The sequence below is a fragment of the Cuculus canorus genome, chromosome 13 (genome assembly GCF_017976375.1).
Source record: "Cuculus canorus isolate bCucCan1 chromosome 13, bCucCan1.pri, whole genome shotgun sequence".
In the NCBI taxonomy this organism is placed as follows: domain Eukaryota; kingdom Metazoa; phylum Chordata; class Aves; order Cuculiformes; family Cuculidae; genus Cuculus; species Cuculus canorus.
The window spans coordinates 10,350,966-10,371,793 of record NC_071413.1 but is presented as its reverse complement, the minus strand read 5'-3'; the positions used below and the strand labels follow the sequence as shown (position 1 = coordinate 10,371,793).

General features: G+C 54.8%; 2 protein-coding genes across 3 annotated transcripts; both read right to left on the bottom strand.

Annotated features, from left to right (window-relative positions):
• Positions 1 to 121: 121 nt before the first annotated feature.
• On the bottom strand, positions 122 to 2,654 carry EXOSC6 (exosome component 6). The gene has a single exon (XM_054078340.1). The coding sequence runs from the start codon at positions 2,560 to 2,562 to the stop codon at positions 1,699 to 1,701; it is 864 nt and encodes a 287-aa protein (XP_053934315.1). The 5' UTR covers positions 2,563 to 2,654; the 3' UTR covers positions 122 to 1,698.
• A 228-nt stretch (positions 2,655 to 2,882) lies between these two features.
• Positions 2,883 to 18,882, bottom strand: AARS1 (alanyl-tRNA synthetase 1). 2 transcript variants are annotated; one of them, XM_054078313.1, is made up of 21 exons: positions 18,817 to 18,882; positions 17,452 to 17,653; positions 16,622 to 16,810; positions 15,802 to 15,947; positions 14,654 to 14,845; positions 14,068 to 14,212; positions 12,687 to 12,832; positions 12,006 to 12,114; positions 11,763 to 11,913; positions 11,253 to 11,377; positions 10,481 to 10,625; positions 9,643 to 9,821; positions 8,985 to 9,098; positions 8,051 to 8,257; positions 7,215 to 7,399; positions 6,708 to 6,816; positions 5,912 to 6,025; positions 5,503 to 5,622; positions 4,922 to 5,008; positions 3,494 to 3,607; positions 2,883 to 3,145 (listed from the first exon to the last, which is right to left on the bottom strand). In XM_054078313.1, exons 2-21 carry the CDS (start codon positions 17,593 to 17,595, stop codon positions 2,960 to 2,962), a joined length of 2,907 nt encoding a protein of 968 aa, XP_053934288.1. In that variant the 5' UTR covers positions 17,596 to 17,653; positions 18,817 to 18,882; the 3' UTR covers positions 2,883 to 2,959. The 2 variants fall into 2 exon arrangements, with proteins under 2 accessions (XP_053934288.1, XP_053934287.1); XM_054078312.1 differs by lacking the exon at positions 18,817 to 18,882 and adding an exon at positions 18,089 to 18,214 and having other exon boundaries at positions 17,452 to 17,651.
• Positions 18,883 to 20,828: the final 1,946 nt, after the last annotated feature.

Below are 20,828 nucleotides of genomic sequence, written 5' to 3'. Positions count from 1 at the left end.
CAGCTGCATCCACACCTCCCGAGAAAGGACAAAGGGGGGTGATGCCCATGTCTGGCATCCAGTTACCACAAATACATCCTTCCACCTCAGCCCAGAAGAGCCACACAGGCAGAAGACTTGCTAGAAAAAAAAATCCAAAATGGATTTATTACAAAAAAAAACAGTGAAACACATCTCTGCCACCTTAAAGCGCTGCCTGGGCAGGAGGTCCAAGGGACGTTCAGCCTGTGCCACAACATGGTTCCTGCCTGGTGCTGCTGGGCCCCTGCCCACATGGATGGTCTTGGTGGGCAGCTCAGCGCGAGGGTCTCAGCCCTGGCGATAGGTTCAACCTGGGGGCTGCAGTCCCGCAGTGTGGGCAGCTCTGGAAGCTGAGGCAGCCTGGAGGCTCCTTCTGGGGGGTTCCAGCCACATGCAGGGCTGCTTGGGTCCTGCAAGCCCACCTGGGAAGGGTCTCCTGCAACACAAGGGCTCCTCAGGAAGGGTCCAGGTTGTCAGGTAGCGCATGGGCTTGTCTGGGGGCTCTCTCAAGTGGGGTAGGGAATGCAGACTCTGGCATCCTTAGGCAGGTTTCTTGGACCTCTGGTTGTGTGGGTCGCTCGACGAGGGGTCTCTGGCAGGTGGAGTGTGAGCTTGAGCAGGCTCCGGAGGTCTCTGGGACCACGAAGTGTGGATCAGGCAGGCTCAGCATGACTCCAGGAAGATGAAATGTGGCCCAGGTGGGCTGTGGTTGTCCCTGGGTGTGCAATGTGCAACTCAGGTTGGCTCTGGCTGACTCCAAGAAGATGAAATGTGGCCTGGGTGGGCTCTGGGTGTCTCTGGGAGTGCAACGTGTGGCTCAGGCCGACTCTGTGTATCTCTGGGAGCCCAATGCGTGGCCCAGGCAGGCTTAGGCTGACTCCAAGAAGAAATGTGGCCCAGGCGGGCGGTGGGTGTCCCTAGGAGCACAATATGTAGTGCAGGTGGGCTGTAAATGTCTGTCCCTGCACAGAGGGTGGCTCTGGGTGATGTCCCCACCATCACTCAGGCAGTGATGGCACTGGGTGGCTCTCGGTGATGTCCCCAGCGTGGCTCGGGCAGTGACCACAGCATTCCTGGGTGGCTCTGGGTGATTGCTCAGGTGGTGGCCACAGCATCCTCAGGTGGCTCTGGGAGATGTCCCCACCATCACTCAGGCAGTAGCCGCAGCATCCCTGGGTGGTTCTGGGCGATTACTTTGGCTCAGGTGGTGCCGTGGGCAGCAACCTGGGGTGGCTCTGGGCTATGTCCCCACCATCCCAGGGTATCTCTGGGCTCAGGCTGTGCTGTGGGTGGCAGCAGCAGCTGTGACAGCTGCATCCCAAGGTGGCTCTGGGCGATCACTCAGGCTCAGGGGCTGGCAGTGGCCACAGCATCCCCGGGTGGCTCTGAGGGATGTCCCCAACACCTGAGGTGTCTCTGGGCTCAGGCTGAGGCAGTGACAGCGGCCACAGCATCCGTGTTTCTGGGCTCAGGCCAAGGCAGTGGCAGTGACCGCAGCATCCGTGTGTCTGGGCTCAAGCTGAGGCAGTGGACACAGCATCTGCGGCTCTGGACGATGTCCCCATCACCGTGGGAGTCTCTGGGCTCAGGCCGAGGCGGTGACAGAGGCCGCAGCATCCATGTCTCTGGGCTCAGGCCGAGGCGGTGACAGAGGCCGCAGCATCCATGTCTCTGGGCTCAGGCCGAGGCGGTGCCGCGGGCCGCCCCGGTGGCGGTGTCAGCCTTGTCCCCGCGGCGCCGGGCGGCCCGGAGGAGGCAGTGCCGCAGCACGGGGTAGAGGCGGTGGCAGCCGTCGAGGCCGAGGCGCAGCGCCTGCCCCCAGGCGGCGGGGTCCGCGCCGCGCCCCGCGCCCAGCAGCGCCGACACCTGCCGCAGCGCGGGCAGCACGGCCAGCGTCAGGCGCGCGGCGGCGCGGCGCTCGTGTCGCGCGCGGGGCTGCAGGCGCCAGGCGGAGCCGCCGGGGTCGCGGCTGAGCGCGCAGCCCACGGCCAGGTCGAAGAGCTCCACGCCCGCGTCCGCCAGCGCCACGGAGGCGGCGCTGATGGCGGCGGCCAGCGCGGAGCCGCCGTCCTGCAGCACCAGCGCGCTCACTGACAGGCGAGCCCGCGGGTACCGCGACAGCCGCACCGCCGGTTCCAGCGCCTCCCGCAGCGCCGCCGCCGCCTCCCGCTCCTCCTCCCGCGCCGCCGCCGCGCCCGGAGAGCGCCGCGCCCCGCGCCCCGCGAACGGCGCCCGGCGGAACTCGCAGCGCAGCCGCCCCCCGCCCGCCGCCGCCGCTGCCCCCCCGGGCTCCGCCGGCTCCCGCGGGCCCCAGGCGGCGCACAGCACCTTGGTGCCGCCGCTCAGCTCCACGTACGCCGAGCCCTCCGCCTGCGACAGCAGCCCCGCCCGCGCGAACAGCGGCCGCAGCGCGCACGGGTCCGCGGGGGAGGACTCGTCGTCGGAGGCGGCGTCCTCGGCGTCCTCGTCCCGCGCCGCCGCCCACAGCTCCGGGGGCTGCGACTCCTCCGGGCCCCGCAGGCGGCAGCGATCCAGCGGCATGGCCGGAGGAGAGGGGGCACGGGAAGAGGCGGAGGAGGTGGAGGAAGAGGAGGAACCGGAAGAAAAAGAGGTGGAGCTGGAGGAATTGGAGGAAGAGGAGGAGCTGGAGGAAGAGGAGGTGGAGCTGGAGGAGGAAGACGAGGAGGAGCGGAAAGAAGAAGGGGTGGAGCTGGAAAGGGAGGAGGAGCTGGAGGAAGAGATTGAGGAGATGAGGGGAGGAGAGGAGGAGAGGGAGGGGAGAGGAAAGAGGGAGGAACGAACCTATCCCTTCCCGCCCCGCCTCACCCCACAAGCAGAGCCCGGGCAGCGCGCAGGGCTGAGCAGCAGCAGCAGCAGCGCTTTATTCACAGGGAATAGGGACAGGCAGGAGGGAAAAGGGGCGCCGGGATCACCCCTCTCAGTTCTTCAGCTCCCCCAGCCGGAGCCTGGCAAAGTCCGTGGCCACCCGTAGCGCCTCCTGCAGGCAGCCCACGTTCTTGCCCGTCGCCTGCGCAGAGATGTCCTTCCCGCCGCCTTTGCCGTCCATCAGGCCCGACACCTCCTGCACCCACTGGCTGGCCTTCAGGCCCTTGTTGGCGGTCTCCTGGGGAGGAAAAGAGGGGAAAAAAAAAAGAGGGAGGTCAACCTCAATGCAGCCTGTAGCGAGGGACGGTGGTCTCCAAGCACGATACCACAGGACAAAGCTCTTCCAGGCCAGCAGCCTGCCTGTCCCCATGCCTACAAACACGTTATCCTGGCTCTTCCCTCACTCCTCTTTGCAGAAAATGTCTCTCCCACCCCTCTGCAGCCTTATGGTAACCCAAAGCTCCAGAGGCACGGCTCTCACTAACCCAAAACAGTTTTGGCCATGCAGTGCTGAACAGTCGCTGCCTGGCAGCTGCAGCTCCTGCACCACAGCACAGGAGAGGCAGGCGCCGAGCCTGGGCGGTACCTGGGGTACTTGGCACAGGCAGGTGATCCTGCCAGCTTCGTTGTCCACAGCGAAGAGCATGGCGGCAGTCTGGGGGGACTGAGTCTTGAAGAGCTTCAGAGATTCATTCAGGGCCTGTGGGAGGACAGAACCATGGCAGCACACCTTCTCTGCACTCACAACTGGCCCCACTCCAGTCCCCTGCACACCCCACAAGGCCCCGCAGAGACCTGGGATTCTGGACTCGCACTAAACCAGCCAGCAGCACCATGCAGTGCTCCCTCTCCAAGACATGAGCCATCCTGGCATCCCTGCTCTGCAGATGCCTTGCAGGGGACGCTAGCCCTGGCTGTGACCCCTCACTCCTGCAAGGAGGCAGGAGTGAGGAGCTGCTTTTCTCCCCACCTTCAGTTATCCAGGAACTGACAGAATCAGCCCCCAAGCAAGTGAACCCTTTGACTGAGTGTACTGGCTGGAGGGGAAAATGCTCTGCCCTGCAATGAGCTCCCAGCTGGAGGGAGAAGCTGTTGTTCAGCGAGTCAGGACTCAACTGCAGCGTGAAGAAGCTGCAATGGTTCTCAGACACAGCAGGCACGCTGCAGAAATGGGGGAGGCTGCCACACATCCTGTTATTCCCAAGGAGACTGTCATCCTTGCTCGCATAAACAGTATGTTGCAGCACAGAGCTCCAGGGAGCAAAGGGCTGCTGGCACCACCATCCCCTGGGATGAATCTTTCTGCCAGGGAGAGCGCTGTGTGGGCACCTGCTGTGAGCAGAATCAGCTCCAAGACTCCCAAAGTGGAAATTTAAATGGGACATTAAAACCTGAGTGGCCAAACGTCATCCTCAGCCCCCACTGCCTGGCCCTTGCTGGGATCAGCACTGCATCACAGCGCACACACAAGGGAGCTTTTATTCACAACAGAAATCACTCAAACCTAACCTGTGTGTGGAGGACAGAAAGCAGTTTCAGCCCTGGTTGGGGAACTCGACCTTGCTGCAGCAGAGAGTGCTCTGGGAGCTGAGGAGCAGCTCTCTGGCCCAGCCCTGTCCACACACACAGCCCAGGACACCATTCCCAGAGCTGATCTGCAATGGACACAAGCACTAAAACCTCCACAGCCTGGCAGAGCTTCTGTTCAGAGTCCCTTAAGCCTGCATTTTGGTATTGTGACTGCCCCTGGGTGAGTCTTACCTGGGACACACTTTGATTTCTATACACCACCAGGTCTGGAAGCTCAGTGAATGGTCAAGACCCACCCATCCCACCTCCCGCAAACCCATGCGTTAGCCCAGGAGGTCGGACTCTTCACTACCTGCTGCTCAGGGCTGGCAGGTGGCAAGAGAGACAGCTCTGTAACACAGCACCACCTTCCCAAGTGAACAGAGACCATCAGCTGCTACTCAGGCACAAGGAAGGCTGTTGAAGAGATCAGGACCTCCCATACCTTTGCTGAGGCTCCGTTTTCCATTTCCATGATGACCAATGGCTGGTTAGGGTGACTCTCAATCACTTGCTTGGTCTTCTCCAGCACCTGAGGACAGCAGTGGTCAGATGCTAGAGCAGACACATTGCATATGGACACAAGAACCACATGGGCAGAGCTTCCCTGAGGGTACAGAGGCCCCAGGGTGCCTCAGTACACCCACAGCACTGCCTGCTTCAGCCTCACGCTATGGAGACAGAAACTAAACGTGTTGGCAGGCAGGTGTGTGGCGGGCAAGGCAGCAGCAGTGCCGCACATGATTCTCCCTCCAAGAAAATCCAATGGGATCCAAGAGCATAAATCCTGCACTCAGGGGCACTGTTAGGGCAGGAGCACCCCAGCTTTCAAGAGGTGAAGCAGCACCCCAAGAACAGGCATGGAGGTAGCAGGAGAGGCCAGAAGGCTGAGCAGTGTGAGAAACATCCCCACAGCTCAGCTCTTCCATACTGGGCACAAGTGGAGCTCCCAAGGGAGTTCCCCAGTTCCCCATAGCACCGCTTTCCCCCCACCCCCTTCATACTTTATTCCTGCCCAGGGCTCACCCGTTTCTGGATGTCAGCTTTGCTTGCTCGGTCCAGGTCATCCATAACTTTCTTCAGTGCTTTAACAGCTTCTCTCAGTTCATCTTTCTGCCACTGTGGGATAACAGCAGTGGCCAGCGCCTGCAAAACAGGAGCGGGTAGAGAGTGTTAGAGGTACTAGTGACCAGGGCAGGAGGCAGGGCATGCTGCACCACACTCATCACCCTCAAGTGCCTCAACCGGCAGAGCCCAGTAAGCTTTCTCAGTGCCCAACAACCTTAGCCATGAGGTGCTGGCTGCAGCACTCAGGAGATGCAGGGCTCTTAGGACAGGAGCAGAAAGCTGAGCTTGGGCCTCATTAATACCACCCAGGGCTGGCAAGCAAGGTCCCATTCACTTTGGGAAGACAGAGCTTTGCTGCTATCCTCACCTCACTGAGGTCCGTGATCTCCTTCTGCACATCCTTGTTGGGAGCTGTCTGGACCTTCACCTTGGCCTCCAGGGCTGACAGCAGCTTCCTGAGGCTGCTGACTTTCCTGAGAGCCTAGCAGAAAACAAACAGATTTAAGTCAAGCAGGGACATTTACCAGGCTGGGCTCTTGGCCAACCCCATGAGAAGACGTGAGAAACGCTGCAGCCCCAGGCATGGAGTTCAGTAACTCATTGTGAAACAGCAGAAGCAAAGCAGGCAGCACTTGACCAGAACCAGAGTGTGATGTGGGCAGACAGGCCCCTGGTCTGGCCCCTGGTCTTTGCCAGAAAGAATGCCAAGATCCTCCAAAAAGAGAAACCATCTCCTCACCAAGCCCCTTCTCCCACTCTAGGAAGTACCATTCCAGGCTGGCTCAGCACCAAAGTCAACCTGCCTCCTGCAGCACAGGACTGGATTCTCAGAGTGCACAACTCTCTCACTGATCATGGCAGCTGCCAAGAACTCTAGATCCAAGCTAACTCCACAGTCACCTCACAACCCACCCCAGGCCCTTCTGCCCCACCGACACAACAGCTACAGCTGAGACTCTTCCCCCCTTCCCTCCCAGCTCTCCCCTCTGGCACAGCCTTTGCTCACAGCAACACCCTTCTCCACAAGTCCCTCAGAAACTCACACCCATTCTCCCTGGTGCTGAGTATCCTGACAGGGATGGTGGGTAAATGTGAATGAAAGGAAGCTTGCCACATGGTTAATATGCAGGATTTCACAGAGGACTTCTCCTGCCTCCCCTTACCTTCCGAGCTTCAGCCCCGGTGACCGCAACTATCCTCCGAATGCCTTTAGCAATTGCTTCTTCTGAAACAATCACAAAGGGGCCTGCGTGGCTGGAGTTCTGCAAGTGCCTTTGGAAAGAACCCAGAAAGACCCAGGAGAGAGAGTCAGAAGTCCATCTCTCATCTCAGCAGGAATCAGCATTGAAACAAGAAAACCATCCTGCCAGGGAGATGCAACAAGCATAGGGACAGGCAGAAAACCCAACCTAGCCACTAAAAGCAAATGAGTGAGGAAAGGGTGGCAAGGGCTATGTTCCCAGCACTGTCAGAGATAAAGCGTGTGGGTGGGGACGGATACATGCAGCTTGATTCAGGACTGGAAACGCAAAAGCACAAACATTACCACCAGCTCCAGCTCTGCCCTGGCTGTGCCCAGCATATGCACGCAGCACTCGCCACAGAGCTCAGACTCCCTAGGAACTCTTTTCCAGCCACCCACCACCTTCCTGGCCTCTCCAGGTACTCACGTCCCTCCGCAGAACTCGATGGAAGTGATGGAGCCCCCGGGGCCACAGGGGTCAGTCAGCAGCTCCTCCACGGGGATGCCAATTGAGACCACGCGGACGGGATCGGGGTAGGTCTCGTCAAAAACTGCCCGCAGTCCTTGAATAGCTTTGGCTGCTGCGAGAGGGCAGTCCTTGGCATACACAGTCTGCAGAGGACAGGAAAGGGACCGCAGGTTAAAAGCCAGTCCTGTCAGCTGTGACAGAGGGTCGCATTCCCAGGGTAATTCTGACTTCCTCTGAAAGAACCTAATAATGAAATTATATGCCTCGCCTGCGCTGGGTTTGTGGAACTGCAAGGATCCCAAAGTCACTGACAGATGCCCCATCTTCAAAGTTCTTGATACCTGTGCCTGCTCAGCCCCTGCCTGCTCCTGTACCTTTGAGTGGCTTCTATCCACAGACTCCTAAGCAGAATACAGGGTCCTCCCAGTGTCCGTTCTGACACAGCACTGGCACCAGGCAGAGCAACTCCCCTGCCACTGAGCACACATCACTAGAGGTTCTGGGGTAAATCCAGCCGCACCTGCAAAACTATTCTGCCAAGCTTCTTGGCTCTTGTGACACTAGAGCTAACACCAAAACACTCTGACCCTTAGAGGGCTTGGTACCAATGAACACAGCAACCTACGTGGAGTTTTCCCACTCAAAATAACCTGTGATGCCAATCTAGGCACAGTACTATATCAGTAGCTCAGAAGCCTCCTGCTCAGCAAAATTTCCAGCACCCCAGTTCATCCAAAAGTTTGACTGGATGTCTTTTTTTCCCTGAGTATATCCAACCCATCCGCTGCACCCACCTTTGCCTCCTCAATCATCTGGTTGGCAATCCCTTCGACTTTCTTGATCTCCTGTGTAGACAAGGCTCCCTTGGCTGTGAAGTCAAACCGCAGCCTGTCCGGTGCAACCAGCGATCCTCTCTGGTCAGCTTCCCCCAACACGGAGCGCAAGGCAAAGTTGAGGATGTGGGTGGCCGTGTGGTTGCTCATGACCGGCCTCCGCCTAGTCTGATAGAGGAAGGTACTGTTAGATGGGGTTCCACAGAGCTAAGATCACCTCTAGCAGCAGGAGCGGAGGTTAACGTGCTGCTCCAGCATAAGCCTACACAAGCTTAGGAGACCAGAAGCAGCTTATCATACTTGCTGCCTTGGAGTCTCGGCTAAAATAGCAGGGTATTCCCAACCAAATTTATGCACAGCTTTTTCCCTGGTGGTTCTCCTGTTGGGCCTGTCTGGAGTGAGGCCAAGGAGAGATCTGGTCACAGACACTCAACAGGGAAAAGCTCTGCAAGGTGGAAGGCTTCCCTCTTGCTCCAAAGGTGCCGCCTCTCTTTTGCAGACTAGGCTCAATCAAGCCCTTACTCAGCAAGCTCAGCCCATTTGAGCAATATCTAGAGGAGGGCAGGGAGCCCAGGCTCTCTGCTGTATCCACAACACAGTTGAGCATCGTACATGTCCACCTTCCAGTCGTGACCAAAACCATGTTTCTGTTGCTGCAGCAAAACCCAGCCAGCATGGCTCTGAGCCACCTGGGCATTATCTGCCGCATGGTGGGAGAAAGCCAGGTGCCAGGCAGGAGCAGCCTCGAGCCAGCTAGACTGCACGTTGCTCAGCTGCATCATGTGCCGCAGGGAGAGCAGGCTCAAAACTCCAGGCCACCCAAGTGGCAGCAACCCAAACAGAGGAGACAAAATCCAGGGACAAAAGATGAAGTTTATACTATGTCCTAACTCACCTCATCGATAGACAGGTGGACCTGATCTCCTACTTTCAAGTTTCCGTATAGAGTTCCTATGTGAAGCACATAGCCTCCTCGGACCTGCACGTTCTTCACTGTGAATTCTGTTTTCTGTAGAAAGAGGGAAGTGCACCTCGTGAGCAGGGCGAGAGGCCAAGGGGAGACAGAGAGCCCAGCCAGACACCTGAGCTGCAACTGGAAAGGTCTCAACTGAGAGCCAGACTGGTGTTTGCGATGGGAGAGAGCTGAGTGTCCCCAGGCACAGCACACACAGCCGCAAAGCAGACAAGTGAATGAAGGAGGGGCTTGGTTTCAGGACACAGCACAGCTGAAGTTGTTCCCCACCTCAGTGCCCCATCATGGCTTGAAAGCACTGTCTTTCTGCACAGCAACCCCAGCACCACCACCACAGGCACCCACGTTCTGGCAACAGCCTGAGGCTACAGCACACAGTTCAAATCCCCAAGAAGCAAAGGGTACAAACCGCAATGTCTGTACCGTGCTGCATCCCTGGAAAGGAAACCCGCGCAACATCTGACCCCTGCCATGGATGGGAAATTGCTGGAGCTTGCTTGGACCCTTCTCCTTCTCTGCACACATCTGCCCAGACCCCAGGTCAGACTCAGTCTAGCAAAAGGCTCTTGGGCTCACTCACATCCTCCCTGCCGTCGTCGTCCTTGACCATGTAGCCCTCGTCATAGATCTGCCCACCCTGCTCGGCGTAGAAGCAGGTTCGGTCCAGCACTATCCCACACTCTTGGCCAGTGGATACCTCCTCCACAAACTTCTTCTCCCTGCGGATGGCTTTCACTGTGGCCACAAGGCTCGCAAATTCTGTCATCAGGACAATAGGCAGCGTCAGTAAAACAAGAAAATCTTATAGACACCACATGGGAACATAACTTCACAGCAATGCCTCCCAGTTACTGCAGGAGCTCATGGCAGCTACATCTGCAGGGAATAGGGAGAGAGACCCAGGGCAAGAGTTAGTTGGATAAGAGGGAATCTAATTCAGCACTTTCAAAGGCAAGGCCTTCCACATCTGTGTGGTAAAAATCAGCCACATGTGCTGCTATGAGCCTGGGGCCTCCTGAATCTCCACCAAATCAAAGAATTAGCAGCAAGAGCCTGAGCAAGTGGGCTGAGGACAGGCCAAGCAGAAACTGCAGTCGCCTGCCACACTGGCAAAAGGGCAGCTGGAAAACACAAATACACAAGTGTAGAGAAAATACACAAAGCTGCAGGGAAAAGGAATCCCTCTAAGGCTCTCTGGTCAGGTTAGCAACAACAGACCTAAACAGTACGACAGCCCTTGAACAGCCTGCGCTCCTCTTTCCCAGCTCCCTTTGCTATAAGCAGGCTATTCAGCTGCACACGGTTCCAATCCCACCTCTACGACCCAGGAAAGTTGAGCCCAGAGGGGATCTTGTTGAGGTACATGCCAGGAAAAGTTTGTCAGCAGAGGATGATTCTGAGAAGGCTTTTCTTCATACCATAGACACCGCTCTGATCTGAAGTGTAGCTGTATTTTGGCGAGTCATCAGTCACCTCCAGCCCTCGGGCCCTTAGCTCTTCGATGGCGTAGATGTCCAGCATGAGGAGGTCCTCCCCACCAGCACCCTTCCCTTGGGATTTGAGCTGCCAACGACAAAAAACAATATTTGAGAAAATCCACCTCAGCACTGTCCCGTGCACACCAGTCTAGTTGCACACCTCACTCTTGTTCCTACATTCAGAATTTTGCTCTGGGAGGCTGTGTGTCAGCAGCTGGCGTGCTCCTGTCTCTTCAGACTTCAGAGCAGGCTGTTGCAGTGCTATCAGCATGCAGCCAAAACGAGCCTCGGCCCAGCAAGGACAAGGCAAGTTCCTAGCCAGCCGGTCAATGCCACTCTGCTGCAGCAAACAGGCTGGGAGAGCTGCAGGCCTGCCTGGACATTGCTTCTCAGACAGGCAAGTCCTGAACTTCCCTATCCAGAACAGGGCACTGGGGAGGTGCTCCCAGCACTCCACCAACTCTGTCTGAAGGCTGAGCTCAAGGTCCTGGGCCTCGAGATGTTAGTGAGCAAAATCAGCCACAGCTGCACAGAAAAGACATACATCTCACAGCAACTGTGGTACCATGCCCTGGTCTTTCCCACAGGGCACTGGGACACTCAGAATGTAGGCAGACCCAGTGAAAAAGGAGCAGACTCATGACCACAAACTAAAAGGAAAGGAATCCTCCCTGCCCGTTCATAGATCAGCTCCTTCTGGAGCTGTAACCACCTGCGCATTTCTCCGCTCTTCTTCAAAGCCCTCCATGTCCACAACAAGGCCCTTCTCCTCTGCAATCAGCCCAGTGAGATCAGCAGGAAAACCGTAGGTGTCATACAGCAGCCAAGCAGTATCACCTTCAGAGAAAAACAGAGGAGTCAGCCTTCCTGTTCTGCAAGACACTTCCTCATTTCCCCCTTTCCAACTGGCTCTGTCCCACTCAGGTGGCTCAGTGTCACGGCAAAATAGGGAACAGCTCTGGTTAATGTCAACAACAAAAAGGCTCCTCTCCAACAGCACAGAGATCATATGGCCGTGTTGTGCCCGGCAGCTTAGAAACCTGAGCAAGTGAACGCAGGCCAGAAGAGACACACATGGCCCAGCTCTGAGCAATGGTCTTTTGACTCCAGTTCTGTCCCTCTACACCTTCCACCATCTCTCAGTCCCCAGTCCAGCTGAGCCCTAATCAGTCCCCAATAATAAAAGCCTTTTGGTGCATCCAGAGAGAAGTCACAGCCTTACCAGGGATAGTTTTACTGTCACCCAGGCTCTGGATCTTCCTGTCCAGGATACGACGTCCTCTGCTGAGTGTTTTCAGGAACTGATCCTCTTCTTCATTGATAATGTCCTTCACCATATCTGGGTCCTTCTTCAGCTCAGGAAAAGCATCTCCCTGCAGACCCAAGAGGATTAGTCCTTCAGCGTGGAGATCCATACACCTCGGCAGAGGAAGTCTTTAGCAGATACAATCAGGGAAGAACTTACCAGTGACTGCACCACCACATCAACCAGAGTAGCAAAGAAACCCTTGGGGGCATTGAGCTTCTCATGGGAGTAGCGCACAGCCCGTCGGAGAATCCGTCTCAGCACATACCTATGGAATAGCAGAGCCCCTCATGCAAACATCACACCTCTGAAATGTTCTCAGGGGATCCACCAGCACCCACCTGCCAGCACTCTCTCCCGGGACCGAGAACGTGGGGTCCTCTCCCCACATTTTCTCTCAAGTAGCTGCTCACAGCAGCAGCAAGTCAGAGGTGAAGTGCCAGGCCCCAGCTCCATGACCCAGACTCACTGTGTACTTAAGAATCAGCCTCAAGAGTCCAGCAGCACCCACCGCACAGCTCCTCGGCCCAAACCTCATTGTTTTTTTGACAGCCGCACTGCACCAAGCAGGGTTTTGTGCGTGCCTGTCCACAGTGATCCTTTCTGGGGCTGATGCAGCAGGACTGGTATTCACAAGAACCCTCATACTTGTGTCTTGGCCTTTTGGGCAGAACTTGCCACAGGGACTGAAGTATCAGATATACTGAGCAAACACTCTGCTACCCACTGCTTTAACAACAAATTCAGAGACGTCTCGGAGACACACGAGATCCCAGTCCCCTCAAGAAAGCCGTGCTGAACAGAATGGGAGCCGCAGCACAGCAGCAGCTCCCTTCTTACCCTCTGCCAGTGTTGTCAGGTCTGCCTCCATCAGAGAGGGCCAGCGTGATGGTCCGTGCGTGGTCAGCCAGCACACGGTAGGCCATGTCTATACCATCAGCATCCTCAGCACCAACCTGCCCCATGTATGGCCTGGCACCAGTGCCCTGCGCAGAGAGGAGAAGGTGGTGGGCAAAGGGGGTGATCACAGATGGTGAGGACCAGCAACATGGCAAAACAAGAGAGAAGCACCCCAGAAACGAGTGTTATCCCACTGTCAGTGGCCATAGAGATGTTCTCTTGGACATAGGTGATTCAGTGAAGCCAGGGAAGACAAAGCTGTGAGGCTCTGCATGGTGCCATGGCCTACATCTCCAGGGCCAAAGGATCTCCAGGGGAGGAACAGTGGGAAGAAAAGCCATTTTTTCCCAAAATTAAGAGTCCAGGAGAAAAGAGAGTGCAGCAAAATTATCTGTTTCACACACTCGCTCAAGGACTCTGGCCTGGCATAACCTGCACAGCCAAGCAACTTCTTAAACTCTGTCATATGGGAGATGGCTCCAGCTTCCCTCTTTTAGGGTTTTTTATCCGTACCGAAGGGAAGGATATGCTGTAACAAAGCAGCGTTCAACGCCATGGACCTGACCCTACAGCCAGGCTCCCACTACACTGCAGGAAGCAGACAAGGACACATGCGCCGTCTTGCCAGTGGCTTTAGCATCAAAGAAAGGCAGCCCTCTAATTCCATCTCTGGAGCTCCACACCTCATCCCCTCAAAAGGCCCGAGCCTGGGCTCTTCTCTATATGTTTCTGCCAGTGTGATGTGCTGCCAGGAAGCTCTGCTGCTTCCATGGAGAAAAAAAGGGTTTGGACTCGGACATGTGAGTTCCCAGTAGCGGTAATGTGGCCCCTACCCAGGAAGATGCAGTGACAGTACGCTGGCTCTTCAAGTAACTATCATGGTTTATGACAAAGACCTTCTCTCTCAGGGGTTTTTCTACAGATCAGCACGTTCCATGTGGAAGACTGAAGGACAAACTCTGATTCTAGGTCAGCAGCACCACGTGGTCTTTAGCATACAGCAAAAAGATGGCACTTGGCCATACAGGACTGCAGAGCACACTCGGAGAGGACCAAGGACACAGTCCCCAGAAACAGCTGGGACAGCTGCACTATTCATTGTCCCATGTTTGCTCTTGGAGACATGCGCCAAGGCAGCAATTACTGTGCAAGCCTGCCTTCCTACCCTCAGAAAAGTACAAACCCACAGGCTCACAGCATCTGGGAAAGCACAGACCTGCAGACAAAATCACCCTGTCTAGCCAGCCCCACGCACCTCCCCAGCAATGCAGGGAATGGATGCAACTGGGTCAGGCCCAGACCCACATTCTCCAGTTCGTACCTTTTGGATGGCTTCAAAGTAAGGAAGGAAAAGGTCAGTGTCATAGTTGGACATCTTGTTCTGCAGCACAGAGACCAGTCTCTCCAGGCCCATCCCAGTATCAATACTTTTCTTGGGAAGAGGTTTCAGTGTCCCATCAGCTTCCCTGCCCAGCCACAAAAAGAAAATGAGCTGTTATGGATGGAGGCTCTGCAGAGGCAATCCCATCTCTCTCCTCATCTCCACAAGGTTTTGTTCACACAGATTTAGGATTTGTGTGGCCTGTACACAAGCCACACAAAGCACAACTTCAATAAAATATAGTTAACAAGACCCTCAGTGACAACTTAGACCCAGAGCAGGATGGTGCTTATTCCTTACTGAACTCCTGGCAGATTAACTGAAAAAATACTTCCAGTCTATTCCCAAAGCCAGTGTGATTGACCTTATCTGGACAGGTGGGTCAAGGGACAAAGTATCTCAAAGTGCACAGCTCCTGGACAAGAGGGAATGGTTAGCAGACCAGAGGCAGCTAAAAGAGCGCACAGTTTGAGCAACCACCCACGCTGAGCTGGAGCAGCTAGGGAGGGAAACAGGTCTTGCTCACCTGTTGAACTGTATGAACACCAGATTCCAGATCTCCAGGACATTTGGATCATCCTGATTGACCAAGTGAGAAGCATCTCTGTCCCCAATCCGGTCATAGTGGATCTCGCTGCAAGGGCCACAAGGGCCTGTGTCTCCCATTTCCCAGAAGTTATCCTTCATATTACCAGGCAGAATCCTGCCCTCATCCAGCCTGTAACAAGAAACTCTTATTGAGCAATGGAGACTCGCAGTAAGGCAGGAATTCCCCCAACCAAGGAATATCCTAGAGAAATCGCAGCTCACTAACACCCTGGATGAGCAGACAAATCATCAGGGTCCTGAGCCAGACCTATATAAGATACTGCCATCCACGTTCCCAGCTGAGGAGGACCTTGGAAGCATCAGTACCTGGCACTGGCCCCAGATGGAGGTAGAGGCCCACACAATGCTTCAGCAGAACATCAGCAAGACAGGTAGATCTCCAGCTTTAATACGCGAGGCCAGTTTGGTCCTAAGCGCAGAGTTGTGTCATGGGGTCAGCAGCTGGTTTCAGAAGCTACAGCCACAAGACCAAATGCATCATTTCACCGCTACATCGTTGGTGGACTTGGCAATGTCAGGTTTGTGGTTGGACTCAATGACCTTAAGGGCCTTTTCCAACCTAAATGATCCTATGGTCAAGCTTTGGCCCACCCACAGTGTTGAGTGTAGTTTTCACTTCCTCATCTCAAGGAGGATGAGGTAGAAGTAGTGAAGGTATGGAGGAGGGAAACTAGAACTACCTAGGGGTAGAATATCTGCCTTAGGAAGAGAGTACAGAAAAGAGTAGGACTCTTCAATTTGGAGAGGACAGGGATGGGGGGGGAGATGATGACTGAGAATGAGAAAAACCCAACAGGTTAAAAAACAGGATCAGACATACTCTGAAGGAGCATGTCCCCAAAGAGGCCAAGGGGAAGAGACAGATCACCCTCCAACAGAACTAATCCAGTGACTGTGGATGCTGGGAGAGGAGGAAGAAAACAGAGTGCAGGCTATAGTCGGGTGTCCCTGCTTTCCCTCCTGCTGTCAGACGTAGCACACTGGGCTGGACAGACCATTGGTCTGACCCAGAGGGACACTTCTTATGTTCTTAAGCTTACACAAGACCTCAGTTAAAGGTCTTACCCCAAATTCAACCATATCTGCTTGCACTCCAGGTCCGGTTGCAGCCCTGCAGCTTCATTTCCACCAAAGTAAGTGACGTAGAGTCTCTCAGCAGGGATGCCAAACTCCTTGGTGAGAAGATCCAGTGCCAGTTTGCAAGCAAGTTCCTGCAGAAGGGAAGATGAAGTCAGCAAGCGAATGCAAAGAGCTTCTCTTCAACATGCAGCACCTGCACATACAGATCAATGGCTACTGTAGGTATCAGCAGCTTACTACAAAGAAACAGCTAAAACTTTCAGACTTCTGACGTAAAAAGAGGCAAATTAACATACGCAGTGAACAGCGTTCAAGCAGCATCTCAAAAGGCTTTCCAGATGCAGCCAATTTAACTCCTAGCACATTCACTGCCCCCCCAAAAGCCTTTTAACTCTATTGTTAGTCTGTACCTTTAACATCCTCTTTCTGACTTTGAACACTAGGCTGCCAAGAAGCTTGGAAAAGGACATTTTTATTTTATGATCATTCCTGTTTGAGGGTCCATCATAGTCACACAACACATGCAACTCCTCCCAGCTCCAGGACAGCCACTAAAACCTCTGCCTAAAGACTCCGAACTGGCACAGTCAATATAATCAGCTTTGTAAACCTTAAGTAATTAATCTCAAAACATTCTGCAGGATCGGGGCAGCTTCCAAGCTCATTTATTCCAAAGAAGCCACATGCACCTTAGGAACCACTCTATGCCAAGCTAGTCTCGTCCCTCTTGGCAAATGCTCTGCTGAGTCCATATAAATGATTAATTCTGTGCAAGAGATTCAAAGCTGCCCCTAGCCTATTTTACCTTGAAATAATCCCCAAAGGACCACGACCCCAACATCTCAAAGAAGGTGTGGTGGTAGACATCTTTCCCAACGTCGTCCAGGTCATTGTGCTTGCCCCCTGCTCGGATGCATTTCTGAGTGTTGGTGGCTCTAGTCAGTTTAGCGAGCGGGTGTGAGGGGTCAATAGTATTGAGGAAAATAGGTTTGAACTGAGAGGAAAGAAAAAAGGGCAATCAAGAGAAGCACAAAGAGCCTGTTTTCAAATGCTTCAAGCATCACCAAGGCAGTAAACATTGTCTATACCACGATACCACAAGCCTGGACCTACCCAAGGCAGCTGTCAGAAATAACAAGCCCGCTGTCTCCTTTGTGCAAGGAGGCTACAGCACTGCCTATAACTTAGCACTCCCACACACAGACATTCCTGGAGCCCACCAAACCCCAGGACTTCCAAAGGGACTGAAAGCAGCCAGATTCCCAGCTGACCAGAAAGAAATCAGCGGAAACTGTGTGCTGACCTGCAGCAGAGCTCTTTCAGCAGCCCAGTCCCAACCACTCTTTGAGGACATCACTGGTCATTTGTGCCAGGACCAGCTGTGGTCCAAAGGGTTAAGGAAGGGAGACCGGCAATGCTCCCATGGCTGTGTAATCAGCCCAGCAGACACAGGAACCTCTCCCAGGGCTCCTGCTGATTTTGCAGAGCACAGAGGACTCCAGCAGACACATCAAGCACCTCTTTGTGACCAGAAGGAAGATGGAGAAAACAACACAATTTTCCACACAAATAGCTTCACAGGTTTCAGTTGCTACAGGATATGCTCATAAGGACCAAAGTACCAGAGAATCCTACCTGATTCATACCAGCATTTGCGAAGAGCAGCGTGGGGTCATCCAGGGGGATTGTAGAAGACGAGTGCACATAGGTATGCTTGTTTTCCTTGAAGAAGTCAATAAACCGTTGCCGGATCTGGCTAGCTGTTAGCGGAGCTTCCATCTTGAAGCTGCAAGTCACCGCTGTCCAAACAGAAAGCGGCAAGGCCTTGGTGCAGTCTGAGGAGACAACAACAAATAAGGCTCTTATGAGGTGCCAGCTCAAGCGATAGCATCAGGATCATTCCCTCCATCTCCCGAAAGGGTCTCCCCACATTGATAACTACTCTCACTCCTCTGTTTAACCATCAGTCTGCCCCAAATGGTACTGACCTAAACCCAAACTTCTTCCAACATCCCTGATTTCTAGAGCTCAAATTCCTTTGAATACCTGTGTTTTTAAAATATCCAGTTCGCCTGAATACTGAACTTGGTAAGAGGTTGTGTCTGCCTTGCCAGGAGGACAATCACTAATGCCTAAAACCATTCAAGTTGATTACATCATAGGACCACAGGATGGCCGAGTCTGGAAATGACCTCTGAACATCACCTTGGCCACCCTCCCTGCTCAAAGCAGGGTCTACACCTAGAAACCTTCTCAAGGAGGAACTGCACACCTGGGACAGGTAATGGTTTCAAGGTGAGCATCTCCGCTATGTCCCATCAGATACATAGAGCTGTCCTCTGCTGATGGAGTGCAATGCAGTTCTCTAGAGGGCTGCGCTTCCTCAGCCTACTCTGGCACAGAAGGACCACAATTTGTCACAGGACTATGGCCAGAGATGCATTGGAGGAGGGCAGAGGGCCTCAGGGCGGATGGGGGGATGGGGCAGGAGGGCTGAGGTGGGGCAGGAGGGCTGGGGAGGAACATGACAAGAGGGTTCAGGGCACAGAAGGCTTGAGAGGGTGAGGACAGAAGAACTTGAGGGGGGCAGGAGGGTCCAGGGGGGCTCGAGGGGGTGAGGACAGGAGGATTTGGGGGGGACAGGCAGGCTCGAGGTGAGGGGACATGACAGGAGGATTCAGGGGACAGGAGGACTCGGGGGGGGCCCAGGAGGGCTCAGAGGGGCTCTGGACAGGAGAACTTGGGAAGGCCAAGAAGGCTCAGAGGGGCTCGAGGGGGTGAGGACAGGAGGACTTGGGGGGGGGCAGGAGAGGCTCGGGGATGTCCCGGGCAGTGCGGGGCCTCTGCCCAGACACCTGCGTTCTCAGGCGCCCCGGGGTGGAAGCAGCGCGGTGGCGGCACCACAGCCGAGGAGAGCCCCCGCCTGCACACCCCCACCCCCCCCACCCAGACCCTCGCCAGCCCCCACCACCCAGCCTCGTTCGCTCCTTCCTACCTCCCCGCCGCCGCCGCCGCCCCTCGCCCCGCACCGCCGACCCCGCCGCAGCGCCGGCCCCGCCTCGCGGCTTCCCATTGGCTGCTGGGACCGCCGCTCCGGGACAGCCCCGCCCTGACCTCGCATTGCGCCCTCCTATTGGCTGTCGGGGCTGCCGCTCTGGGAAAGACCCGCCCCTACCCCCGCGCTGACGTTTTCAATTGGCTGTCGGGGCCGCCGCTCCGAGATAGCCCCGCCCCCGCCCCGCGCCGGCTGATGCAACGGCGCGCGCTGCGGTCACGTGACGCGGCCGGGCTGAAGCAGCGCAGGGCGCGGCCATTTCGGCAGCGCCAGCTTTGCTGTGGGTCTGGGCGGGGGCGCTCTGGGTGGGGGTTGCCTGGCCCCTCTCACTGCCCCTCCTCGCTGCAGGCACGGGGATGTGGCAGTACCGTGAGGCTGTCACCCGAGGGGATGAGGAGGATGGAGTTTGTACCTCTTTAACCTCGTTTATCCGCTGCAAACCTCCTGATCCCAGAGATGCAGGCACTGAGTATCAGCTACAAACATCCCAATATCTGACCAGAGATGCAGATACTTAATATTACTTACAAGTATCCTAATATCTGTGCAGAGCTGCACTTAACATCACCTACAAACATCCTAATACTTGACCAGAGATGGTCTTAATATCATCTACAAACATCCCAATATCTGCCTAGAGATGCACTTACTATCATCTACGAACATCTCGATATCTGACCAGAGATGAAGATGCTTAATATTACTTACAACCATATTAATACCTGTCCAGAGTTGCACTTAATATTACCCACAAACATACCAATATCTGCGTAGAGACGCAGTTAGTATCATCTATGAACATCCCAATATCTGACCAGAAATGCTCTGAATATCACCTACGAACATCCCCATATCTGACCAGAGATGTTCTTCATATAATCTACAAACATCCCAATACTTGACCAGAGATGCAGACACTGAATATCACCTATGAACATCCCAATATCTGTCTAGAGACGCAGACACTTAGTATCATCTACAAACATCCCAATGTCTGACCAGAAATGCTCTTAACATTACCTACAAACATCACGATATCTGACCAGAGATGCAGACATTTAGTATCATCTACGAACATCCTGGCCTCGCTCAGGAACGCAGATATTGGGTCTTAAGAAAATGATGAACTAAGTAGTTGATTGACTCAAGGTTGAACACGTGCGATGATGCTGGGACATGTCGTGCCTGCAGGGCCTTTGCATGGGTCTGAGGCAGCAAGGTCATGGCTAAGAGATGCAAGGATGCTGTGACTAAAATACCCTGACCTGCAATGGGCTCCAGTTGCTGTGACTAAAGGCCCGGCCTCCATTTGGGTGCTATAAGGTTTGCTTTAGTCTGAGTGCTCCAACTACATCTCCTTAGGCTGCTCTAAGGACTCTCTCTTATTCTGCCAGGCAAGGTTTTATATACCCTTATCAGCTCGTTAGCAGCTACCCTGGTGATAGGCCACTTCCAAAGATCTCACAGCTGCTGCAATTAGGCCAAAGTCAGCTGGCCACAAATTATCTCTTATCTAGCAACCTACAACCTACAACAACCTACACAAGGAGGGGGTTTGCTACATGTTGAATTTGCTGTGGTCATCCTGATCTGAAGTCATTGCAGTCCCTGCTCCTCTTGGCTGGGTTTGGTCCTCCCAGGTCCTCTCAGCCTGCGTGGTCCCCAAGTGCCTCTATAGCATTGGCATCTTGTAGGCTGGGCTCATCTCTTCCCCAGAGCATCTCTTTGGCCTCAGGCTGTGGCTCCTGAGCCACTAGGGTGTCTGCACTGCTATCCTGCTTGGCCTCAGTCACCATCTGACAGCTATTTCCAAAGATTGCTGCTACGTGCCTTCCCCAGCTCAGTGCCGATGCCGTCATTCCTACCATTCCTGGCCCTGCAGCCCCCTCGGCTTGTATCTGTTTTCTCTTTCCCAAGCAGCCTGGAAGGAAAAGAGGAAACTCCAGTCTTGTTGGTT